The sequence below is a fragment of the Sebastes umbrosus genome, chromosome 20, assembly GCF_015220745.1.
Source record: "Sebastes umbrosus isolate fSebUmb1 chromosome 20, fSebUmb1.pri, whole genome shotgun sequence".
Lineage (NCBI taxonomy): Eukaryota > Metazoa > Chordata > Actinopteri > Perciformes > Sebastidae > Sebastes > Sebastes umbrosus.
Window position 1 is genome coordinate 2298536 of NC_051288.1, and position 15679 is coordinate 2314214.

General features: G+C 39.5%; 2 protein-coding genes across 6 annotated transcripts in view; one reads left to right on the plus strand and one right to left on the minus strand.

Moving 5' to 3' along the window:
• Positions 1-15679, minus strand: part of ube2d1b (ubiquitin-conjugating enzyme E2D 1b) — a 197588-nt gene that overhangs the window by 141321 nt on the left and 40588 nt on the right. The window lies entirely within an intron of this gene.
• LOC119479542 (glucagon-like peptide 2 receptor) lies at positions 1315-15536 on the plus strand. Its single transcript, XM_037755282.1, has 13 exons — positions 1315-1550; positions 4504-4600; positions 4688-4792; positions 6864-6985; positions 7118-7224; positions 8083-8239; positions 9017-9176; positions 11105-11165; positions 11261-11327; positions 12622-12710; positions 14236-14374; positions 14468-14509; positions 15059-15536. Exons 1-13 carry the CDS (start codon positions 1455-1457, stop codon positions 15425-15427), a joined length of 1611 nt encoding a protein of 536 aa, XP_037611210.1. The 5' UTR covers positions 1315-1454; the 3' UTR covers positions 15428-15536.

The following is a 15679-nucleotide window of genomic DNA, read 5'->3' on the forward strand; positions in this document are numbered from 1 at the left end:
AAATATTGAGATAATGAATCAAAATGTTTGGATGAAAGTCAAAATATTGAGATAGTGAGTCAAAATATGGAGATGGTAAGTAAAAAATATTGAGATAGTGAGTCAAAATAATGATATAGTAAATCAAAATATTGAGACACTAACTCGTTATTTTGATATAGTATCTCATTATAATGACTTGCAGCATCTTTTTTTTATCTCAGTGGCAGAAATGGGCTTCCATACAAAACAGAGCTAAAAGTAGAGTTAATATATATATATATTTTTTTGCTAGAATGTTATCCATATCAACTTTACATGGTGATACTATGTCAGATGTGCTCCTTTTTATGCTGCTTTAAAAACAAATTAATGAAACAGTCAACTAATGATGTTGTTATTATTCCCACACTTCCATCCCTTCCCTTGTGGAAAAAAACATTTATATGAAATAGTTTTCCCTGAAATATGTACTGAGACAGGCGTCATGCGGGGCACGAGGCTTGTGCAGGTAACTTTGGCTCCCTGCTCTCCCCATTTGCTTGCCTGTGTTTGGCTTTGAGTGCTGATAGTTTACACTAGGTCCCCATTAGTGTCAGCCATGCTGGCTGATGCTCAGTAACTATGTGAGATAGCTAAACAGAAGAGAGGCGTCAGCGTCTTCCCTCTCTGTCTACAGTACAGGTGTTTTTTGCTACTGTGTGTGTGTGTGTGTGTGTGTGTGTGTGTGTGTGTGTGTGTGTGTGTGTGTGTGTGTGTGTGTGTGTGTGCGTGTGTGCGTGTGTGTGCGTGTGTGTGTGTGTGTGTACTTCATCCATGTATTAGGATTTGTGCTCATAATGGCTACATTAGACCTATAGACAGTGTGCCCATTTGCTCCTGTGTGATCAATTTTCCTGGACAGCAAAGTTAGTCCAGTTATGTAGCTGGCCTTCCTCGGGCCTTATCTTGATTGGTTGGGGGAGGACGCAGCGGGAGAGGCGGTCTCTTGGGTGAGGATCCACAGGCGCTCTCAGTTGTCTATAGGGACTACGGATAGATCCACCTCCTCCTCAGCCTGAGAGGTCGCCACGGACAGTAGGACTGGAACTGGACTTCTTCATCGAGGATAACCTACCGAATTAAATCTATCATTAACATTTGTGGAAGACAAAGATCAGTTTATTGGAAGAACCAGCTTGGATTCTTCGAAAATAATTGGAAAAGATCAAGAAGATTTTGAGTAATTAAATGAAACTTGACAACTATCACACTAACTGGAGAACAAGAACAATTTCTGGTCTTGCAAACCAATCCTTCATCCAACAAATTCTCAATATTCTGGGGCTACCTGGTGCGACGAGGCGAAGAGAGCTAAGCGGAGATAAAACGAGGATGAGTGAGAGGCCTTGCAAAGTGCAGGGGTGAGGTATGAGGTTGCAAACCAGCTGAGAAACTAGAAAACCTGCTGCTTTCAATGTAAACACACAGTAACCATGCCAACCCCGCTGCCGACCTGGCACAAGAGGACCCGGACCACAGCCGGACACACGTTCCTGCGCTTATTCTTCTTTGTTATCTTCAACCTCCAGGTAAATTAATACTTAACACACACACATGCATGCACACACAAATTAGGCCTTTCAATTAACTTGTATTTAAGTCTTACTTAGCTTTGGACTTCACAGTGAGTCACAGTCAAAGGTGTCCGACACAGGTGGAATTATGCCTCATGGTCTCTAAAACTATAACATTTAATTTGAATCCTCTTAGTCCCTCAATAGACACGTTTTTGTCGTTTTTAGGGAGGTCCAGGGGGTGTTTAGGGGGAGATAGCAGGTCAGCAGTAGATGTCACATAGAAGCGGTGTACATCATCTGAAAGCTGGGAACCTGAAGATGAATTTGAGACGCAGCTCGGCGCTGAGTGTCATGTTCTGCTAGTCATAAATCAGAAATAAACATGAATGAATTAATTAATTAAAATGAATTGGAAAGGTGTATAAGGGTTTAGAACATTATGATAGAAGTATATGATGGCCATCCCCATGCTCTATTATGTCTCATAAGTTGTTGCAGCAATTTTTGGGGTTGATACCATTTGTTACACAAATTTGGTGCTAAAAACCTATAGAAGTTGTAGTTGTGTTGCCTAAACCTAAAGAAGTTGTAGTTTTATTGCCTAAACCTAAAGAAGGTGTAGTTTTGTTGCCTAAACCTAAAGAAGTTGTAGTTTTATTGTATAAACCTAAAGAAGTTGTTGTTGTGTTGCCTAAACCTAAAGAAGTTGTAGTTGTGTTGCCTAAACTTAAAGAAGTTGTAGTTGTGTTGCCTAAACCTAAGGAAGTTGTAGTTGTGTTGCCTAAACCTAAAGAAGTTGTAGTTTTGTTGCCTAAACCCAAAGAAGTTGTAATTTTGTTTCATAAACCTAAATAAGTTGTAGTTTTGTTGCATAAACCTAAAGAAGTTGTAGTTTTGTTGTCTAAACCTAAAGAAGTTGTAGTTTTGTTGCTTAAACCTAAAGAAGATGTAGTTGTTTTGCCTAAACCTAAAGAAGTTGAAGTTTTGTTGCCTAAATCTAAAGAAGCCTTTTTGTTTGTTTTCAAAAATGTGACGTTTCATTCAATTTTATAACATGTTAGAACGAGTTGCTTTTAAGTTTCACTTTCACTTTTACAACGTAGTGGGTGTAATAGGCCCCTACTGACCCATATCTATGGTGCTTATAGCGACTGATAACACCTATTTAATGGCCTGATAACAGTCGAATCGGGCGCCTTGTCTTGGTGGTACCGCTCTGGACGGAGTCTTGTCAAGACGAGCCTCAGCAAATTGAAGCATCCTCTGTGTGACATGAGAAATCTTTGTGACCCAGGTGGCGGATGAGCCACCGCAGGCAGCCAAAAAGGACACGGGGGTTTGTAGAGTTCAGCTGCTTCAGCTGCCAAGACAGGAAAGGTACTGTCCTCGGTGCTTACATTATAAATGACAGAGATAGCAGCTGTGGTCTGAAGTTTGCTTCTCAAATAAAGAAAATGCTAATTTGTTTCGTTAATGACAGGGAATTAAGGAATAATCATGATTTGTGACCATTAATATGATAGCTGTCAAATACAATAACCTTTAGTCAGGGACACACCCACGGACTGACATCAACAATAAATAGAGAGGTTTGTTTGTGTTGCTGCAGACATGACACTGTTGCAGAAAGCCAGGTTGATAAATTGCCTGCATCAATTACAGATTGCACACAGGTGAAAATGTCCCCTGTGTTAGTGAAGATGGTGCATATTGAATACTCCCACCAAGTGGGTAAATACAAACACTGCAACATCCACTACATTCACCACATCCATTCAGGTGCAGATTGAAATGGATTGTACTATAACATTTTATAATTAATTTGATTCGATCAACTAATTTTATTTCATTAAATTAATTTTATACAGATAGGATTTCCACTCTCAAGTCAAGAAACATTTAGAAGTTATGATCATTAGTTCAGTTAAAATGTTGAGTTGACTGAACTTAAAGGTCCCATATTGTAAAAAGTGACATTTTCATGGCTTTTATATTTTAAAACAGGTTTAAGTTCTATATAAATACTGTGAAAGTATTGAAACGCTTAATCCACAGAGAAGTAAACACAGCCCGTATTCAGAAACTGAGCATTTGAAACAAGCCGTCAAGATTTCTGTCCATTTGTGATGTCACAAATCTACAATATTTAGACCATTTCAAAGTTCAAACATGTTCTATTAGAAATCCAAAATACAAGTATGAGCCTGAAAATGAGCACGATATCCCCTTTAAAATTATGATTATTACCTCCGTCAAGGCCGAAGCCTAGGAAGGAGGTTATGTTTTCACCCGCATTGGTTTGTTGGTTTGTTGGTTTGTTGGTATGTTGGCTTGTTGGTTTGTCTGTTAGCAGGATTACTCCAAAAGTCGGGATGGATTTGAATGAAATTTTTTGGAGGGGTGAGGTGTGGCACAATGAACAATCCTTTAGATTTTGGTGGTAATCCGGGGGAATGGGGTAGCGACGTACATGAAACCTGCCTTGGCGGAGGTCTGCGCTCTCTGACTGCACTTCTAGCTCCTTATTAGCATACTTTCCCCTTTCTTTCGATGGAAGCTTTTTCAGCATCTTTTATACGCGTCTCAAATGACTCCCATGTATCTAAATTTAACCAATGCGAACCTACAGTATGTGAAGGATCCCATACTCTTTCTGTCCAAAGAATTTCTATCACAAATTGCAAATAATGTAATTAATTAGGAGGTCAAGCCTAATTACCAATTCCGGACAATACACGTAACTTTAAGGGATAACGTGCCACCTTTTATGTGGATGTCCAATCATCGCTGATGGTAAATGTAGTCCACTGAAGAAATAAATTCCCCAGTTTGCAGTTTCCCCAGTTTGCTTATCTGATTTAGATCCTCTGTCCTACCAATACCCGTTACAATATTTTATGTACACTTCAATGCCAGCATTCTCTTAAATGTAACTAATCTCTTACTTTTTTACATCCACATGCAGGTAACAGGATCAGTGCTTGAAAGTCTGATAGCGAAACGGACCAAATACTTGGAGAACTGCAACAGCACTCTGGCAACAAGCGCATTCTCAGAAACTGGTGAGCCTCCTGTCAAGAGTTCTAATGTTAATGATCTTGATTGATTGTTATTACCTTTGTGAAAACTTGGTTAATCTTCTTTTACAGGAGTCTTCTGTAAAGGAATGTTCGACAGATTTGTGTGTTGGCCCCATTCATCTCCTGGGAACGTGTCCGTCCCCTGTCCGTCGTACTTACCGTGGATTAGTGAGGGTAATGTTATGGTTTACCACTTCAATTCAAAAACAACTCATGTATGAGGTCACAAAAAGGCAATTTCTGAAGAAATTGCAATGTGAATGCTGGATGTTGAAAATCTGATACTGCACTGCATTGCTGGCTTTAAAAGTTGAATAATACAGATAATGTATGAAAGATGTCTAATATTTCAAGGTTTGTTGAGAAGCTAATGCTAAGCTGCATTGTTGGCTTTAAAAGTTGAATAACACCCATAATGTTTAAAAGTTGTATTAAACTTCTAATGTCTGAAAGATGTGGAAGATTTTAAGGTTTGAATGGAGTACGAATCAGTAGAAAATACATGAAAAAGCAGCGAAAGCAGTATGAACAGTTGGATGAGTGGGAAAGGGATGAAGGATGCAAAATATAGAGTAAGCAAAGAAAGAAGTTCAAATGGAAGTTTTAGAGCAAGTACTTAAATGAGCTTAAGTGTACTGAGAAGGATTCGAGGTTTCCTTTAATTGTCTTCGTTGGAATAAGGATAAAACATCAGCGGAGGTCTAACGCCCGGCACACACATGGAATGTCAGCAGCGCGTGGCGTCTGCGTGGCGTCTGCGTGGCGTCTGCGTGGCATGGTGGCTGCGTGATTCATGCGTCAGGCGTTCGTTTCAGCTGTGTTTCTGCTGCTGCAGCTGCTGCTGTCAGCCCTTTCTTTCTACAGAGTTTGCTTTTTAATGTCCATTTCATTTCATTATAAATATCATTTATATTTATTTTAGACAGAGAAAGGTTAATAAACGTGTGGTAATTTGTAAATAATAGTAATAATCGACAATTAAAACTCTATTACTATATTCATTCATGGAGCTCTCCAAGTCACTGCATGTTCTAGAACACTGTCCGACACATATTTCAGAATAAAAGCCTTGTGTTAACAAATGAAGGAATTATGTCCACAGAAAAAACACTTGAGGGCTTTTATTTCGAAATTAAAGCAGGAAGTGTTGATTTAAAAATAAGTCTTTACTTTTTTTCATGTCCGTAACATATTCTACAGATAGACATCGAAACTGTAGTAATGTAGCTGATATGATGTCAATATACAGTCAATTGATCACTTTCACTGTCTGTTGTTGCTGCGCACGCGTCAAAAATAGGCGAGACCACTATTCTCTAGATGAGACGCAGCTGAGACGTGCGTGTGACGTGCGCGAGACGTGCGCAAGACGTTGGCAGTGTGGCTGCTCTCACCTGTTAACACAGACGCCCAAATAAAAAACAACAGGTAACGCAGCCGCCACGTGCTCCTGACGTTCCTGGTGTGTCCCAGGTTTAAGTCCTGACAAAAGTTGAGCTATCAGCACTTTCATTTTGAAATACTAGGGGAGAGACAGAATCAGACTGTCTGATGTCCGTAGGGAGGTTATTCCATAAGAAGGAAATGGCCTTTTGGACTACTAACTTGTTTTTTCACTCTGGTGACAGACAGGAGCCCTGTATAGGCCCTTTTTACAGCAGCCATTTTTACATGTCATTGCAGGGTGTCATTACACAGGTGTAATTAATAACATTAATTACATATTATATTATATTATATTATATTAGGGTTACGTTATTAATAACTTGTGGCCCTGTTCCATGTAGGTGGGCCAGGGCCCTGGTATTGTGCATGCTGGCTGACTGGAATGACTGTGACACACTTAATAGAATGGGACCATAATTACTTTGATCAATTACATATATGTTTACATTGCTATGACATGTCAAAATGGTTGCTGTGAAAAGGGACCAAAAAGACTCTACCGAACGCATTGATGACATTTTTATGTGTGTAGAGGCAAAAAGATGAGCATGGGATTAGGTTAGAAAACTGGTACTGTTTGCTGTTCTCCAGAAACTTTTGGTCTTGGTTAGCATGCCTATGGGGCAGTTGCTTGGAGTTCTTGTCATTTTCAGGCTCCTCGAGCCGAATCGTGCCAGTCTGTTTGATTACATAGAAATATGGCTGCGACCAGCACAAGATTTCCTACATTTTGACCTAAATGATGTATGAAGAGTGAAAATTGCATATCAATATCAATGTGTCTTTTAATTACCTGCAGACGACTCCAGGAGAGCACATCGAGAATGTTTAGAAAACGGGAGATGGCGACGGAGGGAGAATTCCTCCGAGCCTTGGAGGGATGAATCAGAATGTAAAGAAGACCATTACTTCAAAGACAAAGTGAGGAGGAGGAGGAGGAGGAGGAGGAGGATGTAAGATACACAGTTTCTGCTCCCCCTAAGTGTTGGAGCTGAAAATGTCTCTCTTTATTACAAACATCTGAAGAGGTGTTGTTATTATTCTCTCCATCAGGAGGACGAAATGCTTCGCCAGACATCCCTCAGGCTCATCTCTGTCATTGGCTATTCCCTGTCCCTGTCCTCTCTCACACTGGCAACTCTCCTGATGGGCATGTTGAGGTCAGTGGCCGGGGGTGAAGGGGTTTCTGGTGGTCACGCAATCAAAATTGTACATTTTGTGTGGAGAAAGGGCAAAAAAAATTCAAATTCTACTTTATTACAAGTTGGATCTTATTTGCACTGCTTTGGTCCTCATTTCTCTCCTTTATGATAACATTATATATATACTTACCAAACTAAGTACAGAGATCTGAGGAAACGGTGGCAACAAGGATGTGAAGTTTGACTTGCAGTTCAGGGATTATCTTTATCTTACAGTCATGTTTGAGTTGTAAAAGTGTAATGCCAATGGTGCATTATTACAAAAACGGGTCTATTGTGGGTCTCAGAGAGTGGTCTAAAACTCCAAAGAGTACATGTAATAGTTTAAAAGTGATACATTTTAATCTGTAAAATGTGTGTGTTAAAAAGTGCGTTGCTAAATTTAAAAATTTGTAATCTGCAAATTAAGTCAAGTCATGTGTTCAATATTTCAAAGTACCTGCATCTGTACATAGGTCTTGTTTTGTTTTTCTTTTTTCTTTTCAATTTCATTACAATGTGATGAAATTGGAGATGTACAGTCCTGAAAGCAGTATTAAAGCCACCGTTTAGTCATTCTGATAGACAATCAATAAGGTATGGGACAGATTCACCAGCTTTAGAAAGAGGAGGCACAAAGAGACATTTACAAGACTATGAAGATGATAAATCCTTATAAATGACATTGTAAAAGACAGGAACTGCTTCCTGTAGTATGCATGATCCTTTTTCATCCCCTCTTATGACATAACATATACCCTCAGTAATGCTTTTACAGTAGCGCAGGACGCATGGATCAATGCCTTCCCTTAAATTGCTTCTGTATCTGCTTACCAGGAAGCTCCACTGTACCAGGAACTACATTCACATGAATCTGTTTGTGTCGTTCATCCTGAGAGCCACGGCTGTCATCTCCAAGGAAATCGTATTATACGTCATGTATTCCAAGCTACCCAAGGACGACCCTGGATGGAACTCCTACTCGAGCTCTGCGGTATAAAAAAACATTCTTATTATTCACATATTAGCAGATACGTGAGAACCTGGCTTTTCTTTTTTTGGGGGGAAAATTCTTTCCAATTTTAGCATAACAAACATTACACCGGTGCCATAATATAAAAAAAATGATATCTTACATTTAACATTTAATATCAACATATACACATCGCTTCCCACTCCCACACAGAGACAGGTCCAGCCTTCTTCCCACCCCGAGAGGTAAAGTTACAGAAAAAATAACATAAAAATATGTTTTTAAATAATTGAATTAGTTAGTTAGAATTAAAAGTAAAAAGTACAGCAATAATATAATTCATGGTTGTAAGATAGAAACCTTAAATTAATTAATTAATTAATTCAATAAATGTAGAAAAAAAGAAAACAGCACATAGAAAATAATAATTAAGTAAATACCATAGAAAGGTTAGGTTAAGAAGATTCTATATAAGTGATCAATGGATCCCATATCCTATAGAAAAGCTGTGGGCTACCTCTTATAGCATAGGTTATTTTTTCCAAGGGAGCACATGGATTTACCTCATTAATCCACTGAGTGATATCAGGGGGATCCTCATGATTCCACTTAGATGTGATACATCTATTGGCAGCCGTGATTGCCAGGTTAACAAAACCCCTTATCCTCTGAGAGGGAAGATTCAGATCAGTGAAGTCCCCCAACATAGTAATCACAGGGGGAAAGAGATATTTTCCTCCAAAGCAGTTTGAATCAGCCAAACTATTTGCAACACTAATAAAACATATTTCTCAACAGATAGCGTTGATGTGTAAATTCTCCAAAGTGTGCATGGAGTACTTTGTGGCCTGTAACTACTTCTGGCTCTTGGTGGAGGCCATTTTCCTCCACATGCTGCTCTTCACAGCTGTGCTGACCAAGAGACGTCTGCTGAAGAAATACATGCTGCTAGGATGGGGTAAGCCCAACACATCCTCACTGCCAACACATCAAATACCGCCGCTTGGTCAGTGGCCCAACCAGGGAATGAAAGTAGCACCTGCCACCTGCCAAATACAGGCTAAATGTTGGCTGTGGCAGGTGAAAATTTCAGGTCACCTGCCACCATGGCAGACATGTTTTCCTTATATTAGGAAATATTATTCTTAAAAAGCAATTCCAAAGCCTAACTAAAATATATGGTGACACTTAATTTTACAGATCCACAAATTTAACTGTAATTAGGTGATAATTAGCAAGTAATTTCTAAATTTCTTTGGAATTACTGCCAAATTACCCCAATATTACCAATACATTTATTGAAAATTACTTTATTTAATAATTATATTCCGCTATTTCTCAATAGCTGGTAATTTATTTAATACATTTCCAAGAAAAGAATTTAAAGTTAATTGATATGCTTTATTTCCATGTATGCTGGTAAATAGATAATTATTAGCAAATAACTTCTTTGAAATTTCTTTAAAAACTCCCTGAAACATGACATCAGCTACCAGGTTATATCTGTGTCAACAATAAGTCACACAATGGTGAGATTTGTGTCTGATCAGAAGTGTCTTCTATTAGTTTTGGTTTTCCACCTCCGATGAAGAGCAGCGCCTAAGGGCCCTATTTTAACGATTATATACTATTTTAGTATATGATTATTAAATCAGTAATTGGCAGTAATTCCAAAGAAATTTAAATTATCACCTAATTACCATGAAATTTGCGGACCTGTAAAATGAAATGTTACCAAATATAGTCATGGATTAAGGTTACATGATATTCCATAATTCTACAGTCTGGTACCACTGACTCAGTGTTTACAATTTTAAAGCATTCTACCTAGATTTCAGAAGTGGCAGACAAAAAAACATGAGTGGCCGGTAGAAATGTGACCTGCCACAGTGGCAGGTGAGGAAAAAGGTGAATTTCAGACCCTGGGCCCAACGCTTCAAACTATGACGTATCCCTCTCGTGTCACTTTTGGGAGGGTCAGGGCACGGCGTGTCACTTTCCGCCCGTTACGTGCATAGCGTCAGTTCAAAAGAAACTTCTGTGTTTACAGGAACCACACAGTTTCCGTTCGTTACATGCATACAGTTTTACTTTGTTTTTTAGGTTTATTTACGCAACAAAAGTACTTGGTTAGGCTTACACCGTGTCCTAACTGGATGCGACGCGAGCGAGCGTCAGCGACAAAATCAGCTTGATTACACTGTTTTTCTATTGGAGTGTCTTAACTAGCCGCAAGCGACGTGACGTTTTGAGCTGAACCTTTGGTGGACACCCTGTTCCTATTTATTTCTGTCGCTTGCATTGAGAGCGCCGCAACATGGACGAGGAACGGCTGATTAGTTTATATAAAATGAGGATGCAAACGAGGATATTAACTTGATTATTGTCACTTTGAGCACGAGCATTGAAGCTCGCGGTTATGTGCGTAGTGTCCGCCAGAGAAAAATTAAAGGTCTCATATCGTGCTCATTTTCAGGTTATTTCTGCACAAACGTCCACTGTACATTCACTAGATATTCTCAGAGCTAAACTAACTCTTCTGCAGTGTGTAGTGTGCGCGCATGCACGTGAGAGTCGACAGAAAGCGCGAGAACGAGCGCGGTGCGTGAGTGAAGGCAAGCAGGATGAAAGTCCTGTTTGTTTGACCCATCCAACTTCCCCTCCCGCCCGCCCTAAGTGGACTATCTCACACTTTATACTACATCAGTTTCCTCTGACTGTCTAATAATGACGCAGATGGATTTACATTGGGGTCAGATTAAAACCTGGTATAGACGCTAAAGGGTGGCTTGGTGCGTCAACATCAGATGCCGAAGGGAACTGACCAAGCGGTAGTATTTAAACATGTTAAACATAATTAAACATGTTGCATGTTATGCTTTTCAGGAACACCTATTTTGTTTGTAACACCATGGACAGTGGTCAAGATTGTATATGAAAACACAGAGTGAGTATTTACTTACATACTTCACAATGAATCAAGTAAACTAATTCAAATGTTCTCCATTTCTTGACTTTTTTAAACTCCTTTTTATTCCTAAGATGCTGGTCGATTGTGAACAGATGGTTCTGGTGGATAATAAGGGGACCGATTACTTTATCGGTGCTGGTAAGTGAAGTTTCTGAACCAGTCCTTGCAAGCCTTTCTAAGAACCACAGTACAGTTATTCAACCTGATGTTCATGTTAAGTTACAGAAACATCACGACGCTCCTGTGAGTCTTGTAAATGTCACTCTGATTTCATACTGTGTCTAACACTCCCTGTCTTGTGAGGGCATGTGAGATAGAAGCTGATGTATACTGTAGTAGTCACAAGCATGAGTACTAATTTCTCAGTGTATAAATTTGCATTGAGGGCTGTGTATTGGCAAGAATCTGGTGATACGATACGTATCATGATACAGGGGTTACGATTCAATATATTGCGATACTGTAAGCAAGGCGATATATTGTGATTTTTTTATCTAGTTTTAGGAAAACTGTCATAGTATAAAGAACACACCATCATATGCAAAAAAATCGGGTTAAAAAAAGTTAACTTTTTTGTGCAATCAGAACAGTGGGATTTGCATTTATCACAGTAACTGTAACATCCAACATCACTTTGAGATGGCACATACACTGAGAGGGTGCATATCTTTGCAAATTAAATAAAGTATTGAGTTAATCTTTGCATTTAAACATATTGATTAAAGGTCACATATTGTAAAAAGTCAGATTTTCATGTCTTTTATATTATAAAGCAGGTTTAAGTGCTATATAAATACTATGAAAGTATCAAAATGCTCAATCCACAGATAAATACACACAGCCTGTATACAGAAACTGTGCGTTTGAAACAGCCGTCAGGATTTCTGTCCATTTGTGATGTCACAAATCTACAATATTTAGACCATTTCACAGTTTTAAACGTAAACAATCTAAATATGTCCAAGTTTATTTCCTGTTGCAGTGGATGTGAATGACATCAGCTGACAGGAAGTAAACATGGACCCAAGCTGTTTCCTAGCAACGAAATTCTGTTGCCATTTCGTTGAAATGCACTAAAATGGAGCGTTTCTGATGGAGGGTGAATACAGGTATATTCAGACAGAAAGTATGAGGAAAATAATGTGTTGTTTGAACATTAAAGCATATAAACATGTTCTAGTAGAAAGCCAAAATACAAGTATGAACCTGAAGATGAGCATGACATGTCCCCTTTAAAAATTGTTACAGTGTTTTTGAGAATCGATATAGTATCACAAAATACATTGTTGCGATATTTGATTTTTTAAAAATATTTTCTTACACCCCTAATTCTCAGATGCACATTTTCATGTGAATTTAGTCTCGTCAGCCACGAAGTATTTTGTTTTATCGGATGCATTTCCATTAAATCTCCCCTGGATGTGTGTTGCAGGTCATTTTCTTCATATTCATCAAGATTCTGATGCTGCTGTTGTCCAAGCTGAAAGCAGATCAGGTGAAGTTTACAGACTACAGATACAGGTATTCTTTCCTGCCCTGACTCACTGCTTCCAAATCCACATGTCAGGAAACATGTTTGACCTTGAGAGAGCCATTTCATAAGTGATAGATAGATAGATAGATAGATAGATAGATAGATAGATAGATTGATAGTAACTTTATTGATCCCGAGGGAAATTCAAGAAGTGAAGTCAAGTGGTGTCTTTAAACAGTACAGCAGGTTCCTGGTTAAACATTTAAATGTCAATCACTCCCATGTACAGCACAAATTCAAATGTCATGCCTTTGAAGCCCCCCTCCAGTGTATTTTGGCATTTCTATGATATTTCATATTTATTTGAGTCATTTCCTGACTAAGTTGATCAGCCACACTGTGGCACAAATAACTTCATTTTGTGCTCAAAATTTAAAAAAGACGGTTGTTGGTAAAATGAGAATATGACGTATAGCAGAAGCTGCAGGTCAAAGGTCACGCTTCAAGCTTGTTCAGGCACTCGTTTGAGTCTGAGCAGCAAAAGTCTGCTTATCTGTCTGTCAGTTTCTAGTTAGTTAGCTAGTTAACTGTAGTTAGCTGGCCCAAGTTGTTGCATTAGCTAACTGAGAGTTTTCATTTTATTTTTTAGTTTCCTCCACCTTACTTAGTGTGTTTATTTTCACAATGGCATTTGTGTGCACGGTGAACGGCTGCAGTCAACGCAGTGAATTACACAAAATCCCACCGACAGAATCAACATAACACACCGACTGTCTCTTTCATTCGCTCTCTTCTTTACCGTCTCCTCCTGCTGGAGATAAATTAACGGAAAACATCTGATGCTGTTTTGGAGGTTTGCCGGCCTCTAGCAGGTCAGAATGACGGGGAGCACAACTTTCCGCCCAAAAGAAAACACAAGAAAAGTCCCGTTAGAGAAATAAACGAATCACAGTGCAGCCCGGTGTCGGTGCTGGAGCTGAGGGGAGAATGGCCGGTTTTAGCACCGCCAAAACATCCCGAAACAGCATTTCAAACGGCGGACCTCGGCAACATGCCTATCCGTCCTCCGGTGAGCCGTGGCCGGCGTGCAGCGGTGCGGCTCCTCGGTGCAGCAGCAGCTAGACGGCCGCCTCGCCAGGAGGAGACGGTGAAGAAGAGAGAAAGAGAGAGATAGAGTCGGTGTGTTGTGCTTATTCTTGTCTAATTTGTGGTCTGATGAACAGTAAGTTCATCTAAACTGGTTTCATCTAAACTGGGTTGAAAAACGATGCAATCTGGTTGCCATGGTAATGAATTACATCTGACCCCCATTCTATGTTTGAGAAAGAACGTTAACCAAAAAACAGGAAGTAAAACTGTCTGGAGGGGGGCTTTAAGCTCTGGCCTCTTTACCATTAATGTCACCACTGGAGTGAAGCTCATGCATACATTTACAAAGCTTTACTTTGTTCCCTATTTTGTCCTTTGCCCTTTGAATCATGCGTCAGTATAAATGTTGCAAACCTTTTACTTGTATGTGTCCTAACAGTCTATAATTATGCTTCTCTGTATGTTTTTGTTTATGCCCTTCAGCCTGGCCAGAGCAACACTGGTACTGATTCCTCTGTTGGGAATCCATGAAGTGGTCTTCACTGTGCTGATAGATGAATGTATAGAGGGCAGCAGTCGCTACGCCAGGAACTTCATCAACCTCACCCTCAGCTCCTTTCAGGTAACACCTGTAAAGTTCAAACATACATACAAGGCAAGTCATTTTGTTATAAATCCACATTAACCATAATTTGTAATGTGTAACCTTTTTCAGGGATTCTTGGTTGCTGTGCTGTACTGTTTTGCTAATGGAGAGGTACATTTATTCTGTATGTACTGTAATTTTTCTAAACTTAAAGAAGTTGTAGTTTTGTTGCTTAAACCTAAAGAAGTTGTAGTTTTATTTCCTAAATCTAAAGAAGTTGTAGTTTTTTTGTCTAAACCTAAAGAAGTTGTAGTTGTGTTGCCTAAACCTAAAGAAGTTGTAGTTTTGTTGCTTAAACCTAAAGAAGTTGTAGTTTTATTTCCTAAACCTAAAGAAGTTGTAGTTTTGTTGCCTAAACCTAAAGAAGTTGTAGTTCTGTTGCCTAAACCTAAAGAAGTTGTAGTTTTATTGCCTAAACCTAAAGAAGTTGTAGTTTTGTTGCCTAAAGCTAAAAAATTGTAGTTTTGTTGCTTGAAGCTAAAGAAGCCTTTTTGTTTGTGTTCAAAACGCGTGTTGCTTTTAAGTTTCACTTTTACAACCTAGTAGGTGTAGTAGGCCCCTACAGACCCACATCTATGGTGCTGATAGCAACTGATAACGCCTATTTAATGGCCTGATAATGGTATAACTGGTGACACATTTCTTTATGCTGGAATTTAGGTCCAAGCTGAACTGAAGAAGCGCTGGCAGCTTTTCCTGTTCACCAACCACTTCCAGCTCACGAGCTGTTTTCGGAGTGTGCCCCTCAAGCACCTGTGGAAGTGCACTCGAGGGCGCCGTCCACCGCGCTCTCAGCAGAGTGACTCCTATGACGAGGGTGGCCCTTCCAGAACACATCCGCACCTGCTTCAGGTGGCTGTACATGGAGGAGATGTAGGACTTGGATTTGGAGAAGTTAGAAGTCAGGGACTGAGGGGCTGTGACACAACAGGGCTTGAATTTCTCACCAGGAAGAGCCTGTCCAGTAGTGATGGAGAGATGACGCTCGGGGAGACCATGGAGGAAATTCTGGAGGAAAGCGAGTTCTGATCCCCTTTAGCTTGTTGACTACTTTTATCACCTGAGATGGATGGGTTATTGACGAGCTGCCCCATTTTTGTATCAGTTGGTTTGTGATAATTTGATTAATTGCAAATTTGTTATGGCACTTAATATAAGTGCATGTTTTCATATTGCAGTGCAACACCAACTGAATTGGGTCTTGTTGCCCTGTAGATGGGCCCTGTGTTAAGTCTAGACCTTCATTATTGTTTTCATTGTGCTCATAGGGTGTGTATTCCC

Excerpts from the sequence above, each read along its gene's own strand:
- LOC119479542 (XM_037755282.1), top strand. The coding sequence starts at position 1,455 with ATGCCAACCCCGCTGCCGACCTGGCACAAGAGGACCCGGACCACAGCC. Across the intron at positions 4,601-4,687 it reads AAGCGCATTCTCAGAAACTG|GAGTCTTCTGTAAAGGAATG; the intron begins GTGAGCCTCCTG and ends CTTCTTTTACAG. Across the intron at positions 9,177-11,104 it reads ATACATGCTGCTAGGATGGG|GAACACCTATTTTGTTTGTA; the intron begins GTAAGCCCAACA and ends TATGCTTTTCAG.